Source organism: Dipodomys ordii, unplaced genomic scaffold (assembly GCF_000151885.1).
Source record: "Dipodomys ordii isolate 6190 unplaced genomic scaffold, Dord_2.0 Scaffold20, whole genome shotgun sequence".
Taxonomy (NCBI): domain Eukaryota; kingdom Metazoa; phylum Chordata; class Mammalia; order Rodentia; family Heteromyidae; genus Dipodomys; species Dipodomys ordii.
Window position 1 is genome coordinate 9,225,526 of NW_012267236.1, and position 22,052 is coordinate 9,247,577.

The following is a 22,052-nucleotide window of genomic DNA, read 5'->3' on the forward strand; positions in this document are numbered from 1 at the left end:
GGGGGGGGGTCAGTCCTGGGGCTTAAACCTAGGCCCTGGGCACTGTCCCTGCACTTCTTTTGCTCAAGGCTAGCATTTTACCATTTGAGCCACAGTGCTATTTCGGATTTTTTCTGTTTATGTTGTACTGAGGAATCGAACCCAGGACTTAATACATTGTAGGCAAGCACTTTACCACCAAGCCACATTCCCAGCCCTGTCTGTCAGTTTTTTGAAAGACTATAATCTGGTTCTGAACAGATCTCCTAAAACTGCTGTTATTTAATATATAATATTTTCAGCTATGCAAATTAAGATGATGTCTCATGTATATACACATAGACAGACAGACAGACAGATAGATAGATAGATAGATAGATAGATAGATAGATAGATAGATAGATAGATAGATAGATCAGTCGATCGAGGGATTGAGCATTTTCCCTGAGTATTTTTGCTCCAGGCTATCATTCTACCACTTGAACACAGCTCCACTTATTTTGGAGATTAGAGTCTCATGGACTTTCCTGCCAGGACTGGCTTCAAACTGATCCTTGGATCTCAGCCTCCTAAGTAGCTAGGATTACAGGCATGAGCCACCAATAGCTTGGCAAGGATGTCAATGTAATTTTTATGTTTATATTTTCCTTTATTTTTAGCAGCACTAGGGAATGAACCCAGGGCCTCACTCATATTAGGTAAGCTGTCTAACAATGAGTACATCCCTAGCTTGTATCTTTTTTCTTTCCTTCCTTCCTTCCTTTCCACCTTCTTCCTTCCTTCCTTTCTTGTTTTTTTTTTTTTCTTTTGGCACAGTTTTGGAGTTTGAATTCGCAGTGTCTCACTTGCTAGGTAGGTGTTCTACCACTTGAGCCATGACCTCAGCTCTCATAACTTGCATTATTTTTTCCAGTAGTGTCTGGTGTTTTTGCCTGGGGCTAGCCTGACCACTGTCCTCATGCTTCCTACATAGCTACATAGCTGTGATCACAGACATGTACCACTGTGCCTCACTTACTGGTTGAGGTGAAGTCTTGTTAACTTTTTGTCCATGCTGTCTTCAACCGTAATCCTCATCTCTGCCTCTAAGTTGCTGGACATTAGCCACTGTATTCGGCCCAGCTATGTTTTCTTTTTTTTTTCTTCTTTGTGTTCTCTGTATTAATTTAAAACATCCTACATAGTGTCATTAATCTTCCTAGGGTTATTTTATATTTGAGGGGGAACAGAGGAGAGTATAATTATCTTCTAGGTATGTTGAAAAATCTACTTTAACAGACCTGGTTCTCTCTTTGAAGGGAAAATAAATAAACTGTACAATTAATTATATTCTTTTATCCTTTGTAAATGAAAAGATTTGCTTTGTTGGCCTTTGAAGAAACTTCCTATATGTTAACCTCCAAATTGTGAGGTTCAGCTGTTTTGTTTTGTTTGTACTGTACAGCAAGATGTTTAGATAAAAAAACCTAATCATGAGAGGGAGGTTCAAGTGACTCTTTTCTATATTTTGTAGGGCAAATGAAAAGAACTAAATGTGCTGACATTGATGTTGAAACACCAGACTCTATTCTGGTTAATACAAATCTTCGAGCACTGATCAACAAACATACTTTTTCGGTTCTTCCTGGAGATTGTCAACAGCGACTCCTTTTACTGCTTCCAGAGGTAGATCGACAGGTACGTGATAGCAAGCATAAGCAACTTTTAACTCTTGTGTTCTGGACTTTATTCCACTCATCAGCTTTGGAACTCAGTAGTTTTGTTTTTGGTAGTACTAGGATTTGAACTCAAGAGCTTTAGGTTTTAGCTGTACCTTCCCTTTTTATACTGGTTATTTTAGTTTGCCCCCTCCTTTTTTTTTTTTTTTTGGCCAGTCCTGGGGCTTGAACTCAGGGCCTGACCAAGGATAGTACTCTACCACTTGAGCCACAGCACCACTTCTGGCTTTATAAGTTTATGTGCTACTTAGGAATAGAACCCAGGCCTTCATGCGTGCTAGGTAAGCACTCTACCACTAAGCCACATTCCCAACCCCATGTTTATATTTTTAATCCAACTCAGTTTTTATTTTTTGAGATTGGCAGTTTTTGAACGCTTGATTCTCCTAACTCAGCTTCTTTTTTTTTGAGGGGGGGGTCCAGTCATGGGGCCTGAACTCTGGGCCTGGGTGCTGTCCCTCAGCTCTTAAGCTCAAGGCTAGCACTATACCACTTGAGCCACAGCACCACTTCCGGCTTTTTTCTTTTTGTTTATGTGGTGCTGAGGAATCAAACCCAGGGCCTCATGCATGCAAGGCAAGTGCTCTACCACTAAGCCACCTTCCCAGCCCTGACTCAGCTTCTTAAGTGATAGTTTGGGATTATGGGGTACCACTAAGTCTTAAGGTTTTTTGGTTTGTCTTTGCATATTGCCTGAATTTGCCTGATTTACTTTGATAGGCAGTTGTTCCAGCACTGCCTCTTTGTGTTTGTTTTGTTATTGTTTTTTGCTTGGTTGGGTTTAGGGTTAGGGTTTGTTTGTTTTTGTCGGTAGTGGGACTTGAACTCTGGGCCTGGGCACTCTGCTGTCCCTCAGCTCTTCAGCTCAAGGCAAGTGCTCTGCCACTTGAGCCACAGTACCACTTCTGGCTTTCTTGTAGTCTATTGGAGATAATAGTCTCATGGACTTTCCTGGCCCGGACTGGCTTTGAACCTCGATTCTCAGATCTCAGCCTCCTGAGTAGCTCGGATTATAGGCGTGAGCCACTGGTTTTTAGTTCTTGTTTTTTCACTTCCAATACTATTTTTTAAATTTTTATTTTCTTGTAAAGATGCTGTACAAAGAGGTTACAGTTACATCAGTAAGGTAATGAGCACATTTCTTGTTGGGTATTATAACCCTCTCCTTTGTTTTTCTCCCATTATCCCTTCCCTCCCCCCCCCACTCTTCCCTCCCCCCCAAAGTTATAAGGTTCATTTCCAATATATAGTGTGTTGTGAGTATCATTGTTGCAGTGGGTCATCCTGTGTCCTTGTTTCAGCATTTTGTTACTCCCCTTCCTCTCCCCAAATTAGATAAATATATATACAAGATACAAGGTACCAAAATCAAATACAGTAACAGTAGAGATATATCATAGGGGGAAGAACATACAAAAGAAACAAAAAAAAATCACATAGTACATTTAGAAACAACAACAACAAAGAAAAAGAAAAATCTCTTGTGCCCATATCTTGGGGTTCATTTCCCTTAGCATCATCTTATATGGTCATATGTACATAGCTTTTGAGCTTTTCTGTTTATCTGATAAGATTATCCTAGACATATACTAATTATTGCAAATAAAGGAAACCATGGGACCTATATTTCTTTGGGTCTGGCTTACTTCATTTAATATGATTTTTTTCCAAGTCTTTCAATTTCCTAACAAATAGAGCAGTGTCATTTTTTTCTGATGGAAGCATAGAATTTCAGTGTGTGTGTGTGTGTGTGTGTTACAAGTGTGAGCCAACAGCACCCAGCTCAGTGTTGTTTTGATTTGCATTTCTTTTATGGCCAGAGAAGTTGAGTATTTCTTCATATGTCTATTGGCCATTCTTATTTTCTCTTCAGAGAAGTCTCCCTTTAGCCTACTTATTAATGGGACAGTTGTTTCTTTTGAGGATTTAATTTTTTTTTGTTCTAAGTATATTTTAGCTATGAGGCCCTTGTATGTTATATGGCTAGTGAAGATCTTCTCCCAATCTGTGGGCTTTCTATTGATCCTGCTAGCTATGACCTTTGCCATGCAGAAGCCCTGCAGTTTAATACAATCCCATTTGTCCAACCTTTCTTTGATTTGTTGTGTTTCTGGGTCTTTATTAAGAAAATTTTGCCCTGTGCCAAGGAGCCCTGGAGTTTCTCCTATCCCTTCCTGTAATGTTTTCAGGTTGTCTGCTTTTACTTCTAGGTCTTCGATCCATTTGGAGTTGATTCTGTTTTTTTTTTTGTGTGTGTGTGTGTGTGTGTTTGTTTTTATCAGTAGTGGGGCTTGAACTCTGAACCTGGGCACTCTCCCTGAGCTCTTCAGCTCAAGGCGAGCACTCTGCATCTTGAGCCACAGTGCCACTTCTGGTGTTCTGGTGGTTAATTGAAGAGCCTCCTGGACTTTCCTAGCCCAGGCTGGCTTTGAACCTCGATCCTCAGATCTCAGCCTCCTGAGTAACTAGGATTACAGGCGTGAGCCACTGGATGCCCAGCCTTTGTTTTTTTGCTACTTCTGCTTTTATTGTTGGTTGGTTTGGGTCTTTGTTTCATGATACTAGGGTTTAAGCTGAGGGATTTGTGTTTTTGCTTGTTAGGCAAGGGTTCTACCACACTCTGTCAAACCATACCTCTAGCCCTTTTTTGCTTATTTTTGAGATAGGGTTGGCTTTGAACCCTGATCCTCCTACATATGGCTAGGATTACAGTCATGAACCACAGTTGGCTTGTTTGTTGACAGATTCTCTCACAGTTTGACTTTGTCTGAGCTGGCCTCAACTGTGATCCTCCCAACTTCTGCCTCCAAAGTAGCTGGGATTTTAGTTATCCACCCCCATGGTAGCCCTGTATTTATGTATGTCATCCACCATGACAGCTCTATATTTGGGGTTTTTTTTCTCTGTTTGAAATACCATCTTTTTTATATATTATGTTCACATATATGTGGTATGTACCTAGAGATTCACTATCCTCTTCGACTAATTTCTTTGCTCACTCTAATGCCTGTAAATCATAGCTTTGATTCAGTAGCTTTGGGTAGTATGTTTAGTCATTGGAAATGCAATCCCCCTTTTTCAGATTTTCTTATTTTTTTCCCTATGTGAACTTTAGTTAACAAAAATTTTACATAGTGATTCTTTTCATTTTTTTTTTCTTTTTGGTCGGTCATGGGGCTTAAACTCTGGGCCTGGGCGCTGTCCCTCAGCTCTTCAGCTCAAGGCTAGTGCTCTACCTCTTGAGCCACAGCGCCACTTCTGGCTTTTTTTGTTTATGAGTGCTAACGAATTCAACCCAGGCTCTCATGCATGCAAGGCAAGTGCTCTACCACTGAGCCACATTCCCAGCCCTACATAGTGATTCTGAGCAGAGTTTTTTTCATCCATGTTCTTTCAGGTCTTATGTTTTATGTCATTAAATAAGGTTTTATGCTTTTTTGCTGAAGGCTGACATTCTGCTACTAGAGCCATACCTCTACTTCTGGCTTTTTATTGGCTAATTGGAAGTATAAGTCTCATGGATTTTTTTTCCCCAGGCAGGCTTTGAATTGAACCTTAATCCTCAGATCTCAACCTTCTGAGTAGCTATAATTACAGGTGTGGTTGTTACAGTTTTTAATCAAGACAGGAATTCTCTCATATACAGAACTTCAGAAAAAAAATAGTTTTGCAGTAGTGACAATTTGTACATATTGCTTGATTCTGTAACTGAGTTACATTCCCAGCCCACAAGAAAAATTTAACTTTTTATAGTAAGTCATCACAAATGAACTTAGTAGACAGGTTAGAGAAAGTACTATAACTATGTATATAGTTTATGTATGCATATGTATACTGTTACAGTATATGTAACTGTAATTATTACTATTTATAATAAACGAGAGTCTTACAAATTAATTATAAAAATAAGTAATCCAGTAGAAAAGTAGGAAGATTGCAAGAATTGATTCAGATGATAGTGGCTCATGGAGGCTAATATCTGAGGATGTAATTGAGAGCCAGCCTGCACAGACTTATTTCCCATTAACTAGCAAAAAAGCCAGATGTAGAGATGTGGTTCAAATAATAGAGCACCAACTGAGAATCTAAAAGTCATGTGAGAGTTTGAGGCCCTGAGTTTGAAGCCTGAGTATAGGGAGGGGGGAAGTGTAGGAATTAACATATTAACATTTCACAAGACTCTTGTCTATATATTTAATAAACATACGTAACAGGGTACACAAACAGTTATAGGGAAAAAACTTTCATATCCATTAGATTAGCAAAAGTTTAAATACCTTGTTACCACACATTAGTAGGAAAAAGGGCATTCTTACATATTGCTTATAGAAATGTTGATTGTTCAAACGTTTAGAAAGTAGTCCGACATTATCTAATTACATACATGCTGATAGTCTATTGTAGAAACTTAACCCTTAGAAATAAAAGCACTAGCATATTTATCTCTACCAGGTTGCTTGTTGCAGCTTTGTTGGTTATAGGGGAACATTGGAAACAAAGCTATACCTATCATTAGGGAACTGGTACATTAATTAAATGTACATATAATAAAATATACAGCCATTCTAATGAAGCTCAAATTATTTAACTTGGAGAGACTTTTGTAATGTAGTCTAAGAAAAATGACCTATAGCGTAGTGCGTATAACTTGGTATGATTTTTGGGGGGGGCGGGGGAGGGTCCAGTCTAGGGCCTGAACTCTGGGCCTGGGCACTGTCCCTCAGCTCTTCAGCTCAAGGCTAGCACTCTACCACAGCACCACTTCCAGCTTTTTTTTTCTGCTTATGTGGTGCTGAGGAATCGAACCCAGGGCCTCATGCATGCAAGGCAAGCACTCTACCACTGAGCCACCTTCCCAACCCCTGCTATGATTTTTATAAGCAAGTAATAACCCCTTCTCAGAAGAACAAATTATTATACCTGTATTTATGTGTGGCCCAAGAACAAATTGGCTTTCTTTTGATTTTGTTTTATTGAACTCAGGGCTTTACTGTTCCAAGCAGATGCTTTGTCACACCCTCAGCTCTGTGTGTGTGTGTTGTGTGTTTTAGTTTCTTGCCATAGAGGGTCTACATTTTTGTCCAGGTCTAGCCTTAGATTTCAGCCTTTTTACCTGTGCCTCTCACATAGCTGGGACCACAGGTATGTACAACCACATCTAGCTTTTACTGGTTGAGATGGTATTTCTTGAACTTTTTGCCTGGGTTACCTTTAATCCAAAATCCTGTTGATCTTTGCCTCCCAGCTAGGTGGAATTATAGAAGTGCCACCACTGTGCTCACCTGTGAGCAAAGTGTTTTTTTTATTTCTCTGTGTGTGTATCTGTCCGTCTCTGTCTCTGTTTCTGTCTGTCTGTTGGTCCATTGGTCCTGAGGCTCACTCAGAGCATGGTCACTGTCCCAGAGCTCTTTCATTCAAGGCTTGCTTTCTACCACTTGATCCATACCTCTATTTCCTGCTTTTTGGTGGTTAATTGAAAAGAAGAGTTTAATAGACTTTTCTTCACAGTCTGGCTTTGAACTGTAGTCTTTAGATCTTAGCCTTCTGAGTAGCTAGGATTACAGACATGATCCACCAGTGTGCCCTGCTGAGTAGAGTGTTTTAATTGTTAAAGAATGGAGGGAAGAGGAGAGTACAAAGGGAAGAGGGGCAAACAAGAAAGATATTTTTGGGACTGGGAAGGTGGCTCAGTGGTAGAGCGCTTGCCTTGCATGCCAGAGGCCCTGGGTTCAATTCCTTAGCACCACATAAGCAAAAAAGAAAAAAAGCCGGAAGTGGCGCTGTGGCTCAAGTGGTAGAGCGCTAGCCTTGAGTTGAAGAGCTGAGGGACAGCGCCCAGGCCTAGAGTTCAGGCCCCATGAACGGACCCAAAAAAAAAAAAAAAGAAAGATTTTTTTTAGATCAAAATGATATTCCAGTAACATATAGAGGTATTTATAATAAGGGCTGAGAATGTAGCTTAGTGGTAGAGTGCTTACCTAGCATGCATGAAGCCCTGGGTTTGATTCCTCAGTACCACATAAACAGAAAAAGTAAGAAGTGGCACTGTGGCTCAAATGGTAGAGTGCTCTCCTTGAGTAAAAGAAGCTCAGGGACAGTGCCCAGGCCCTGATTTCAAATCTTAGGACTGACTGGCAGAAATAGAAAGAATGAAATATGCATATATTCTCTACTAAAATGAAAGGAAAACTAAATACTATGATAGCGTTCACTTTTGTGTGTGTGTGTGTGCCAATACTTGGGCTTGAACTCAAAGTCATATACTAATTTTTGTTTCTCATGGCTGGTACTCTACCATTTGAGCCATACCACCAGTTCCAACTTTCCCTTTCTTTATAAGCTTTCCCTGATATATTCTTAGGTTGGTCCAGATGGTTTGATGAAGTTGAATGGTTCAGCCCTTAACAATGAGTTCTTCACTTCAGCAGCTCAAGGGTGGAAGGAAAGACTCTCAGAAGGTAAGTTGTCTACCAGTATACAGGCTCTATGTGCACTAGGAGTCAAGTGAGAGTATGTACATTGGCAGTTCTCTACCTCACAAGGTGTTTAAGAAATGTTGAAAAGTATATGGTATATATGTGTATACTGGAGGGAAACCAGGAAGACGACACAGAACTAGAGGGAATCAGGGAAAAACATACAACAGTGGGACCCGTCCTGCACTGAACGTTGATCAAAATGAACTAAGCAACTCAATGGCAGTGATGGGAGGGAGGGAACAAGTGGGAAAGAGGGAACAGCTGATGCTATGCAAAACAAAGGAAATGTACATACCACCCAATGTGGAAGAAATAACTATTGCAAAGCTCATAGAACTCATAAATGCTATAGATCATGATAGACAATTTGCCCCATGAAAGTTAGAATGTGTTTGTGACTTTAAGCATCACTACCCCACAATACTATGAAATTTGGGAAATTATCTAATCACTTAATCACAATAAAGAATTCAGGGGAAAAAAGGAAAAAGAAAAGAAATCTTGAAAGGTAAAGACTGGAAGTGTCCAAAAAAATAGAATTAGCTATCCTTTGTGAAACATACTGCCAGACTTTCCTTTGGAGTCTGTGTATCCAGAGTCCAGCAATCTTCCTCTCTTCCCTTTCTTTTTCCACCTATTCTCCCTCCTTCCCTCCCTCCCTCCCCCCCCAATCAGCGAAATTCATGGCTTTATCTTCCTCCCTTAGTTGTGGTGGTTGAGGCTCGAACTCAGGCCTTAGCCTTTTTTTTTTACTAAAGGTTGGCACTCTTATCCATGTCTTCATTTTAGATATTTTGCTGGTTAGTTGGAGATAAGAGTCTCTCTGATTTGCCTATCCTCGTTGGCTTTGAACTGCAGTCCTAAGATCTCAGCCTCCTGAGTAGCTAGGATTACAGGTATGAGCCACCATTGCCCAGATAGGCTTTTCGTTTTAACTGCATAATGAAAAGCTCTGGCCTGCACAGCACACAGAACTGTCCTTTAACTTAAAGATATTCTTCCAGTTGGGCACACTGCTGAGCCAGGTACCAGTGGCTCACACCTGTAATCTTAGTTACTTAGGAGGCTCAGATCTGAGGATCACAGTTCAAAGCCAGCTCTGGCAGGAAAGTCCATGAGACTCTAATCTTCAGTTAACTACCTGAAAACCAGAAGTGGCACTGTGGTTCAAATGGTAGACCGCTTGCCTTGAGCTGAAGAGCTCAGGGACAGCACCCAGGCCCAGAGTTGGAGCCCCAAGACTGACAAAAACAAAAGCAAAAATACTAAAGAGACCTAAAATATTATACTTTCCTTGGAGGAACTTAACTTTAAAATAGTAAGATGCAAGCCGGGTGCTGGTGGCTCACGCCTGTAATCCTAGCTACTCAGGAGGCTGAGATCTGAGGATCGAGGTTCAAAGCCAGCCCTGGCAGGAAAGACCGTGAGACGCCTATCTCCAATAAACCACCAGAAAACCGGAAGTGGTGCTGTAGCTTAAGTGGTAGAGTGCTTGCCTTGAGCTGAAGAGCTGAGGGACAGCACCCAGGCCCAGAGTTCAAGCCCCACGACCGACAAAAAAAAAAAAAATTAAGATGCAGCCAGGCACCAGTGGCTCATCCCTGTAATCCTAGCCACTCAGGAGTCTGAGATCTAAGGCCCATAATTCCAAGCCAGCCAGGGCAGAAAAGTCCCTATAAGACTCTTATCACCAAGTAACCACTCAAAAACCGGAGTGGTGCTGTGGCTCAAGTGGTAGAGCACTAGTCTTGAGTACAAAGAGGCTCAGGGACAGCACCCAGGTGTGTGTGTGTATGTGTGTGTGTGTGTGTGTGTGTGTGTGTGTGTGTGTGTGTGTCTAGTGACGTATCACTTGTGTGTGTGTTGCTAGTGACATTTACTGAAAACATATCACTTTTTTTTCATTAGAAAGGAAGTTAGAAATAAGAGAAACATGTAATGCATTTAACAGGAGGGCGGTGCTTCTGAGTGACCTAGGATGAGGCACTGTAGGCCTTAGCTGAGTACAAGAACCACATGAAGCAGTATACAGTCAAGTCCTTTTATCTCACTTTGTGCATTTCCAGGAGCTTCAGTAACTTTCACATTTTGTTGGTTTTTCTCTATGGGTCTTTCATGATTTATTAATAGGTAAAAGTTGCAAATAGTGTTCTTTTTATTCAGTATCTTTAAAAAAACAAAACAAAACTACATTACAGGTGAGTTTACCCCAGAGATGCAGGTGAGAATTCGACAAGAGATTGAGAAGGAGAAAAAAGTGGAGCCATGGAAGGAACAATTCTTTGAAAGCTACTACGGTCAGAGGTAAATGAAGATAGGTTCTGTAAATGAGATATTGATTCCTACACATATGGTCATGTGTTGTTTTTAACTCTTAATTACTCAGTAGAAATTAATAATGCCTAATTTGCTTTTTCAGTTGATCAGTTTTTATTTGTAAGGTGATGGTACTGATGCTTGAACATAGGGTCTGCGAACTGTCCCTGAGATTTTTTTGTTCAAGGCTCTTGCTTTACCACTTGAGCCACAGCTCCACTTCTGGCTTTTTGGTAGTTAATTGGAGGTAAGTCTCATGGACTTTCCTGCCCAGGCTATCATCAAACCTTAGTCCTCAGATCATAGCCTCCTGAATAGCAAGGATTACAAGCATGAACCACTGGTGCCTGGCCTGATTTTGTCATTTTATAAAATCATCATAAATGCATATAATTGGTTTACTCTTAATCCTTAATATACTAACACTGTATGAAGTAGATGTTTTCTTAGCATTTTATTAGCTTACATTTATTATAGTGGGGGATATCATTGTTGCATTTCCATATATCTTAACAGGATCTTCCAGAGCTGGGTTACAGGTGGCTCAAGCCTTTAATCCTAGCTACCCAGGAAGCTGAGATCTGAGGATCGTGGCACGGTTCAAAGCCAGCCCAGGCAGAAAAGTCCCATTGAGACTCTTAAATTAACCACTCAAAAACTAGGAGCTGTGGATGAAAGTGGTAGAGTGCTAGCCTTGAGCAAAAGAGTTCTGGACAACACCTAGACCCTGAGTGCCTAATGACTGAACAAAAAAAAAAAGACACCAATATGGTCCAGTCAATTTCTCCCCCTTTTTCACTCTTCTTTCCCTTCTCAGGACAATTTCAGCAAATATCCTTGTTCTGTTTTCATAGTTGTGACAATCTATTTTGACCATACTCATCCTCTTTCAAATGTATTTCAAAATTATTCAATATTTTTTCTTTTCATAATAGATTTTTTTTAATGAGTTGGCTTTTGTTTTTAAATCTTTAATTAGAATCTTTTCCTTGGAAAAGACCAGCTTTTCCTTCAGTAACCTTATGAGATATAAGAACTCTGAAGTTCTATGCATTTTTATAGTACAATGTAACTTATCCAGAACCACTGGAGTCCTAGAAATCAGGTGTATACTGTAATTAAACAGCTCTCCTCTTCAAAAGATACTACGAGAGGGACATCAGAGAACCAACACATAATAAACCCTATTTTTAAAGAGCTATAATCTAAATCAATAAAATCAAATGAAATTTTAATCGAGACATTTAAGACACAGCACACAGTAGATCAGCAGCACACAATCCCATTCTCGAGCAAGATCAAATAAGACTTAAACAGACTTTCCCAAAACCTTATTTGTAATTTTCAGCCTTTCTTTTTGGTCAATTGTGGGGCTTGAAACTAGGACCTGGGAGCTGTCCCTGAGTTTTTCTGCTTAAGGTTAACGCTCTGCCACTTGGAACCACAGCTCCACTTCCAGTTTTCTGGTGGTCATTCAGAGATAAGAGTCTCGTGGACTTCCCTACCTGGACTGGCTTTGAACTGTAATCCTCAGATCTCAACCTCCTGAGTAGCTAGGATTACAGGCGTGAACCACCAGTACCCACAATTCTAAGTCTTTAGCCACTAGCACCTATAAATTCTTAGTCTTTATAGAACATTGACAGACAATTTCTTAATATCTTCTCAGGGCTCCTTTTGATTTCTTGTACGCACCTTTCTACAAGTAGTGCAGAGCCAATGTATTCATGGTTCCAATGCAAGTCCCACAGTGGATGGGTCTTGACTTACTTCCTTAAGGTAGTCTACAATCCATTCCTCTAGAGAGTAAGGCTCCTTAATTAGTAGAACAATAATAACTACTATTATTAAGCTTTTATCCTGTAACAAATAAGTACTTAACACAAAATAGTAAGTACTTATTATAGCAACATTGTGTTGTAATCATCCTCAATAAAGAACCTGAGGTGCTAAAAATTAGCACTTACTTGGGATCACATGGACAGTTAGTGTCAGCGCTAGGATTGGTAACTGTGTCTAGGGTTTTCCTGGTTATTGTCATCATTTTCCTATGGGCCATTGCTCAACTAGAATTTTTTTTTCCTGCTTTTTAGTTCTGGCTTAAGCCGTGAAGATTCAGAGAAACTGACGGCTTCCCACAGTGATCCCCAAATAAAGAAAAGCCCTACTGAGCAACCAAAGTCCATACTTCCTTTGGAGGCCTCTCCCATCCAAATAACCCCAGTAGTTTCTCAGTCAGAATGTAAAGAAGAAGCAGTGCAAATGCCATCACCAATCAGTAAAGAAGAGCATGAGAGCCAAGATGAGGGGCAACCAACCTTCAAATCCACAGACCCCATGCATGCCTCCACCAGCAACACAAATAAGCTTAGCAGCACTCCTCCTATCAAATACACAAAGGAAGAAGATCTCTTGGAGCAGAAGCCAGTCACCTCTGCTGAACAGGAGTCTGAAAAAGAGAATCATCTCTTCACAGCTTCTAATTCTGACAGAAGTAAAAGCCAAGAAGCTTTAGTTACATCCCCAAGCAAGCCCAAGAGTCCTGGGGTAGAAAAACCAATAATGAAGCCCCTAGCAGATACAGATCTACAGGAGACCTGTATTAAAGAACCTCCAGCAATACTTAGTGATCAGAGCCCAGAAAGCCTCAAGAGGAAATCTTCTCTCGCTCAAGAAGAGGCCCCTGGAAGCTGGGAAAAAAGGCCACGTGTCACTGAAAATTGCCAGCACCAGCAGCCATTTCATGTCTCGCCACAGCCCTTTCTCAATAGAGGGGACAGGGTCCAGGTGCGAAAAGTACCACCTCTCAAGGTAAAAGAGTGGGGAGAGTTGAAGGGAAGAGATGGCTTGAGAACTAAATTTGTGCGCTTACCTACTAAATTTCAAGTAATTTGTGGTATTTCTTAAAGTGAAAAAAAAATGTGTATTTGTATGCCTTAATTCTAATTTTAATTCTAAAGTTTCTTTTTTTTTTTTTTGGTCTGATCGTGGGCCCTGAACTCTAGGCCTGGGCGCTGTCCCTCAGCTCTTCAGCTCAAGGCTAGCGCTCTACCACTTGAGCCACAACGCCACTTCCAGCTTTTTTCTTTTTGCTTGTGTGGTGCTGAGGAATCGAACCCAGGGCCTCAGGCATGCAAGGCAAGCACTCTACCACTGAGCTACCTTCTCAGCCCCTCTAAAGTTTCTAATAAGCAAAGTTTTTTGTTTTTTTTCCTTTCTTAGAACTGCTGTTGAAAATCGGGACCTTGTGCTTTGGTTGACTTGCTTTGCTTAGCTGGCACTCTGCCACTTAAGCCATACCTCTAGCACTTTTTTTTTTTTTTGCCAGTGCCTGGGCTTCTTTTGCTCAAAGCCAGCACTCTACCACTTGAGCCTCAGCACCATTTCCGGCTTTTTCTGTTTATATGGTACTGAGGAATAAAACCTAGGGCTTCATGCATGCTAGGCAAGCAATCTATCACTAAGCCACATTCCCAGCCAACTTTTTGCTGGTTATTTTTAGAGATAGAGGCACAGGATCCTGTGTTCAAACCCCAATACTGTCCTGCTCCATGCCCTCCAAAAAATATTCTCAAGCTGGGAATGTGGCTTAGTGGTACAGTGCCTGAGTTCAAGCCCCAGGACTGGCCAAAAACAAAAAAGGTTTTCTCGTGTTACATTTGTTCCTATATAAAATTTTCCTAAGCAACTGTCCTATGTATAATTTTCTAGTTTTATCATCTTTTCCCTGTAATCTCTTCTAGATAATAGTGGCAAGGTACCATTGCTTCTTTCTTACTGTGGGTGTAATAGAATTGGGTATAAATAAATTCAGCTTTAAAGGAGATTGAGTAAAACACCTGGTCTTTTTGACAAATGTTTTTAAACCCAGGACTAACTTGAGTCAGAGAGAATTAATTTTTCAGGACTGCTGCCCTTTTGAGAATTAAAATAATGGTAATTTTTTAGTGGCAATATTGCGAATTTAAGGATTTTCCAGAGATGGCATGCATTTCTTAGACCTTAGTGGCTTGATTTTTCTTTTAAGAAAATTTTTTCGCTCAAATTTTTGCTCTCAAATTTTTTGTTCTTTTAAATTAAGCCAACTAGTTCAAATCAGTGAGGGCTGGGATGGTGGCTCAGTGGTAGAGTGCTTTCCTTGCATGCATGAGACCCTGGATTCGATTCCTCAGCACCACATAAACAAAAAGAAAAAAGCTGAAAGTGGCTCTGTGGCTCAAGTGGTAGAGTGCTAGCCTTGAGCTGCACCTTGAGCTGAAGAGCTGAGGGACAGCGCCCAGACCCAGAGTTCAGGCCCTACAACCAGACCCCAAAAACAAAACAAAAAAATCAGTGAAGTATGAGGTTATTGCAAGTAGCTTTTTAAAATTACATTTTTTTCTCAGTGTCGTGATTTGTAAATTTTGGTGTAGAACTGTGTGTGTGTGTGTGTGTGTGTGTGTGTGTGTGTGTTTGGTGTAGAATCGAACCCAATGTGTGTGTGTTTGATATAGAACCCAGTGTGTGTGTGTGTGTGTGTGTGTGTGTTTGGTGTAGAACCATGTGTGTGTGTGTGTTTGGTGTAGAACCATGTGTGTGTGTGTGTGTTTGGTGTAGAACCATGTGTGTGTGTGTGTGTGTGTGTGTGTTTGGTGTAGAACCATGTGTGTGTGTGTGTGTGTTTGGTGTAGAACCCTGTGTGTGTGTGTGTTTGGTGTAGAGCCTTGTGTATGTGTGTTGTTGTTTTTAAAGGCTGCCCAAATAAGTAAAATACCAACCAGGGATGAGAATTACTGGTAAACATTTAAGTTCATGATTCTATATGAGCATAATAGAATCCTAAACAATTTGTGCTCAGTCATAATGAAAAAATATAAGAGTTAAGGGCATTTTGTTAGTCTCATGAATGAAAACTGAGCTCTATTTTGTTTCCACCTTCCTTACCTCTTTCAGATCCCGGTCTCCAGAATCTCCCCCATGCCATTTCCTTCATCGCAGGTCTCTCCCAGGGCTCGCTTTCCAATCTCCATCACTAGTCCTAACAGAACAGGAGCCAGAACTCTTGCAGACATCAAAGCAAAAGCCCAGCTGGTCAAAGCACAGAGGGCAGCAGCTGCAGCCGCTGCCGCAGCTGCTGCAGCCGCCTCAGTTGGAGGGACCATTCCAGGACCTGGCCCTGGGGGTGGACAAGGTCCAGGAGAGGGCGGTGAGAGGACAACTGCCAGAGGAGGGAGTCCGGGCTCAGGAAGAGTCAGTACAACTGGAAAGGGCCCCACACTGGAACTGGCAGGAACTGGAAGCAGGGGAGGTACGCGAGAGCTTCTACCCTGTGGTGCAGAGATTCATCCCCAACCTGAGACCAAGCCCTCAGGCCTGGCCCAGCCTCCTAGTGTCTCAGGAGCACAACTACAGCAAACCCCCTCAGGGCCTGCAGTACCTGCCAACAGTGGAACAGGCACAAGTGTCCCATCAGCAGCCCACATAGAGAAATCAAATAGTGAGAAACCAAGTCCTACCAGGACAAGGGCTACAGTGGCCTCACCTAGCCATCTACCAGGGCCCACTAATTGCAGACAGGAGAGAGCTCCTTCTCCAATAGGGCCTGCGTTGATCTCAGGAGTCTCACCTGTTTGTTTTGTAGCAGATGTCCCAGGTGAACCCAAAGCAGGTTCTGGCCAGAATACACCAAACCCTTCAGCTTCATCAAAGACAACTGCTGCTTTTCCAGTGGATGCAACTTTGTCCCCATTAACATCTGTATTGACAACAGCCACTTTAGAAAAACTTCCTGTACCCCAGATCAATGTTACTATAGTGTCTACTGGATCAGCTCCTTCCTTGAGCACTTTGCCAGCAGCTTCTAGCCTTAAACCCTCGGGAACTTCCACAAATATGAATGGACCCATTTCAAGGCCGAGCTCTAGCATCCCTGCTAATAATCCTTTAGTTACTCAGCTGCTCCAGGGCAAAGATGTTCCCATGGAGCAAATTCTGCCCAAACCTCTCACCAAACTTGAAATGAAAACTGTTCCATTGACTACAAAAGAGGGGATAGGAACGCTCACAGGCACCAGCATGACAGAGAGCGCCAGAGACGAGGGCAGTGACCGACAGCCTCATGCAGCCATCCAGCAAGGGAAATTGATGCAGGGGAAGCAGCTCCCCCAGGTCCCAAGGCCTCTGCAGCTCTTTTCAGCTAAAGACTTGAGGGATTCTAGCATGGATACACACCAGTACCAAGAGGGACTAAGTAAAGCAACCCAAGATCAGATTCTTCAGACTCTCATTCAGAGAGTTCGGAGGCAGAACGTTCTTTCATTTGTGCAGCCCTCCCAGTTCAACTTTACTCACTCAGGTTTCCAGTTAGAAGACATTTCCACAAGCCAGAGATTCATGCTGGGCTTTGCTGGCAGAAGGACATCGAAACCTGCAATGGCAGGTCACTACTTACTTAATATTTCTACCTATGGTCGGGGTTCAGACAGCTTTAGGAGGACCCATTCTATAAACCCTGAAGACCGGTTTTGTCTAAGTAGTCCCACGGAAGCCTTGAGAATGGGCTGTACAGATTGTAAAAACCCAACAGGAGATAGTAGCAGCAGTAAAGAAGAGGAAACTGATGAGGAGAGCACAGGCGATGAGCAAGAGTCCAGCTTGGTGAAGGAGGCACCCCAGGCTTCCCAGACTTCTGGCAAGCATGACACAAGTTCAGGATCTCAAAGTAGGGAGACCTCATCCACCAATGATTGCTCAGCTAACAAGAATGGGAAGGGTGAGGCACAAGTGAATGAGCAAACCACTTTAAGCAAGGAGAATTACATGCTCACTAGAGGCCAAGCATTTGATGAAAAGACAGTAGCTAGGGATTTTATTCAGGCAGCACAGAAACAGATGGCTCATGTGGTAAGAGGTAAGACAATGCATAGCAGCCCTGAACTTTTCAATTCCACTGCTCTTTCTCTACCTGCAGACAGTCCCACCCATAAGCCTCTACTCCTTCCACCACTGCAAACCCCAAAGGCATATGGGAGCCCCACACAAATAGGGCCAAGTTACCGAGGCATGATCAATGTCTCCACCTCATCAGACGTGGACCACAACTCTGCTGTACCAGGTAGCCAGGTGTCTAGCAATGTAGGCGATGTCATGTCCTTCTCAGTGACTGTCACTACCATCCCTGCTAGCCAAGCTATGAATCCCAGCAGCCATGGCCAGACAATTCCTGTTCAGGCCTTTCCTGAAGAGAACAGCATTGAGGACACACCTTCAAAATGTTACTGCCGGTTGAAAGCCATGATCATGTGCAAAGGATGTGGCGCTTTCTGCCATGATGACTGCATTGGCCCCTCCAAACTCTGCGTCTCCTGCCTTGTCGTTCGGTAATGAGACTAGAAAGATGTATACTGTAAAGGAGGGAAGGGAAGAATTGGCAAGATATGTTCTCGTGTCCTTTTGGAATCAGAAGAATAAGGGTTCAGTTGTCTTAAGAGACAAATGGTAATCAGGAATAGAGAGTCCAAGCTTTTACATGTTAAAGGAAGAGCACCTTGTATAGTAAGTCTAAGTCAAGCAAGACTATGAATTTGTGACAAGTTTGCACTTACAAAATCATGTAAATACGTCACATTTTAACATTGTTTTCCAAGTGTTTAGGTAATAATGTACTGCTTTGAATTCTGATTTATGTTCTTTTTTTGTGACTAAGAAAGGTTGAATGCCATATGTGGTAAAAGGAAATTATCTCCCTTCTGACCTTTCCTGGAGCTAAGATAAAGGAGAAGTGATCTAACGAAGTGATCACTCATACTGACGATGTCTTCACAACCTGGCTGCAGTTGATTCATGAATTATTTGTCCTTTAAGAGATTTTGGTCAGGGTTTACTCAGGATTTACGTACCTTAGATGTGATCCTTTAGTATGTTATTAACATCCCAGGTGGTGTTTTGACCCCAGAAGTCCCAATTTGGCTCTTGGCCTCCATGAAACCAGTACTGTTGTCAAGCTGGGCCCTGCTGTTCGCTAATGCTCCGCTCCTGGCCTGAGACTGTGTGTGACTCATGAAAGGAGTGCCTCTGTGTGCCATAGGCTGTACACATCAACAGTTTAGCAATAACGCGCCCCACACTGTCTTATGGAAGCCCACAGAACTGTTTGGAAATACCAGTGTAAACGGAGCAGACACATGTTAGTGATGGGTGCACTGTGTCTTGGACAAGGAATGAATTGCAGAAACTTAAACTGAACATAATGAACTTTGGAAAATTATTTTAACACTAGACACAAGATAACCTCTTCCTCTTTTTCCCAACCCATTACCAGATGCCGTAGAGTTAGCTGTGGCAGGTAAAAAATTTCCTTAATGGCATATTGGCTCCTGTTTAGCCTCTTGACACGAAGGCATCTAAGGAGTAGTGACTATCCCATCTCATCTTCAAATACTAATGTATGTCCACACAGGAATAGTACAGGTTTGCTGGTTTAGAAAAGGAATTCATTGTTTTCGAATTATTGCTGCCTGTGTAACAGGACTGGCTTATATACGGGAGCTTTGGTGAATGACTAAAGAAATGTCTCAAAGAAAAGCTCCAATGTTTTGGTTATGTTTTTATTTTTCCTTTTTTTTTGTTGTTAAAATCCTTTCCAAGTGACTGACAGATTTAGAAAATATACTATTTAGGTCATGTCCAAAGAACATTTGAAAAAAATAGAATGTACTAGAATTTGGTATTATATAGGAGATTCTTGATATGTATCAATTGTTTATTGATTCCGGGTCTCCTGGTTTGAAGTATATAAAGTAAAAACATTAGTGCAACCTAGCACAATTGTATTTGTACTTAATATTTTATAAATTTTGCAACAGTTTAAATCTGTTAATTAAGTCACATTCCAGATTAGGAAGAAGGAGGCAATAACCTGTTGAGCCTCCATTCTGCTATCTCCCCTGATCACTTCATTCCCTGCCTTTAATGTTTTCCATAGTTCTACTCCAAATTCCATAGGAAACCAACTTTACCACTTTTCTTCTCTGGTTCTTTTGTTGTGTAGCCCAAGGCAAATATAGGATTAATACCTGTGTTATAGTTTCAGCCAAGACAATATGATGTCCTTCCTTCTCTCTCCTTCTACCACATGCATAGCTAAGAGATACGGCTGCATAGATCCAGAGATAAGTTTTCAAGCAAAGGAGGAATAGGAAACAGAAACTAGGCTTCTGCTCTCTAACCTCCTATTCCCTGGGTAAGATTCTATGTCCAGCTGTTCTAGTGACAGCTCTGAGTGCTGGCCTTTATGCTGATATATGATAAATATCAGATAGCAGTTTGCATTGATGAAATAGGTTTTTCTGCTTGGTACCTTTCCTGGTTCTTTTAAGCTGAGGATGGATAGACTGTAACCAGGACAAGAAGATAATGTCAGTCCATTTAGAGAAGCTTTTCTCTAAATGTCCTAAGCATTGCTACTCACCAGATTTTCCTAAATCACACCCAACTAAGTATGTACATTTAGGAATACTCCCTAAACAGAAATTGCCAAATAGGCACACAGCCTCAGACCTGGCCAGATGAGAAAATAGGTTCTTTCAATTAGAGGAAGGTTAAATACCAATTCATTTAATTTGCTTAAAAACAATGGTGTCAAATAGAAGACCATTTGTCTTATAGCTGAACAGAAAAAAGCACTCTAGTTTGGCCCTTTAAACTTGTTAAGAGTATGGTGCTCCACTAACTTTCAGAAGAATTTTTATATTAGCTTTTTGTTGTTTTAACTTCATTCTGAATAAGTGCCGAGTGTATTCTTAGGGAGTTAAGTGGCACTACTTCCATTGACAAGTCAGATAATCTGCCTAATGGAAAGCCCCTCAGAGCTCCCCCATAGCCTTCAGGTCACCTTTGGGAGAGCATGCTTACAATGTATCATCTCAGTTTATTAACGTTCTATTCTAAGTTGTTGAGTAGAACTCTTTCTGAATCTTAAAGATTTTAGATTAATGAAAATTTCTCATCCTGTTAAACTCCAGCTAGCCTAGAGCTGTTTGCCCTATTTCTGGCCCTTAGCCCCCGTCTGAAGACACCGAATCCATGTCTGATGTTCTGTATAACATTTTTTAAGAATAAGAGCTGGAAAATAGAGACTTGGGCGAGGGATGGGGAGAGAGTGTATATAGGAGCAGGGACAGCACCATAGATGTGGATATTTTATAGCTTATCTCAGACCTAAATATCCAAAGGAAGTCCTCACTGCCTTCCTAGTGCAGGTACAAGGCGATACATATTAATGACCCATCGTTAACCATCCTCATTGCTTTTTATTGCTTTCTTCCACTTCAGTGATTCTAAAGGAACTCTTTGGTTAAATGATTTGTTACAATCAGAGGAGTGTTCTCTAGTTATTATACTGCTGTTTATTTCTAGAACTCACTGTCAAGGAATAGTTGTTTCCTGTTTAACATCACATCAGTAGCAGGGGGAAAGTCTCCCAATTGCTTTATAACAATGTAATAAATAAAAAATTTGGGCAACGATAGTTTGCAGCTCAATTTATACAATAGTCCAAAGAGACTTTTTGGAACATGATGATAGGCAGGGACCTTTCCTACATGTTTCAGTACCTACGTACCTATTGGAAGAAAACAGTAGGTAAGACATTTCCTAAAAGTTGAAGCAGTGGCTTCATAGAGTCTTGGTTACTTTATTTTTTTTAATGCTTTACATTTGATACAACTATTAAAGATCAATTTTAAAAATAGCTTTCCAGTAATATATTTTAAGTAATATATATTTTAATATCTATGTAAAAAGCAACAGTGGAAGACTGAATTTCTCATAGATGGTATGTTTGATGTAGGACCTCACTGTTAAGGCACAAATTATTTCAAAGGAAATTAAAGACGCTTCATTATTTCAAAAAAAATGCAATAAGGGGGATTGTTTGGGGGTGGGTGGGTTATTTTTTATTTTAAAAGAAAATTGACTTATTTACCAAAAGCTATATTTTCCCCTCTGGTGATAAGGTTTGTACAGACTGGTTTGGTAAATGCTAAACTTTTGTGTCTTTTGCCTTTTTTAAAGGAATTGTTAACATTGGAATTGAGGGTGTGTACAGAGAAGTTGGTGTCAACACCATTTAATAAGTCATATTTTTTCACAAATATAGAATAAAATCATTTTACATAAGAATTTTAAGTATTTGCAATAAATATATGTATATAGATTGTATGTATTCATATATTCTTATTTTTCATTTTATTATTAAGTAAAAGATGATTAAAAATGAAATTGAAAACCTTGGAGTTTCTGGTGAGTCTCGAGGTCTGACGTCCATCTGAGAGTGACATGGGGAAGGCCCTCCATGGTTGCCTTATGCTCTGCGGGGAAGGTTCTACTGACTGCAAAAAAGAGGAAAATGAGAGATTTGGTGATAAAATCAAGGTAGTGCAATTCTATTAGAACTCAAATTAGCATATTCTCCTAGCCTGTCTCTCATCTTTTCTCTTGTAATCTGCTGTCTCCTAACCACCTAAAGTTACTGGAAAAGTAGAGAGAACATAATCTCACATTTAATGTATCCATTGTTGCT

General features: G+C 41.0%; 1 protein-coding gene across 1 annotated transcript in view; it reads left to right on the forward strand.

Annotated features, from left to right (window-relative positions):
• Positions 1-21,408, forward strand: part of Asxl2 (additional sex combs like transcriptional regulator 2) — a 94,997-nt gene extending 73,589 nt beyond the window's left edge. The window contains exons 9-13 of the mRNA XM_013013735.1: positions 1,493-1,656; positions 8,059-8,155; positions 10,375-10,480; positions 12,586-13,303; positions 15,425-21,408. Of these exons, the coding sequence (XP_012869189.1) occupies positions 1,493-1,656; positions 8,059-8,155; positions 10,375-10,480; positions 12,586-13,303; positions 15,425-17,854 (3,515 nt within the window). The 3' untranslated portion in view covers positions 17,855-21,408. The remainder of the gene's footprint in view (positions 1-1,492; positions 1,657-8,058; positions 8,156-10,374; positions 10,481-12,585; positions 13,304-15,424) is intronic.
• Positions 21,409-22,052: the final 644 nt, after the last annotated feature.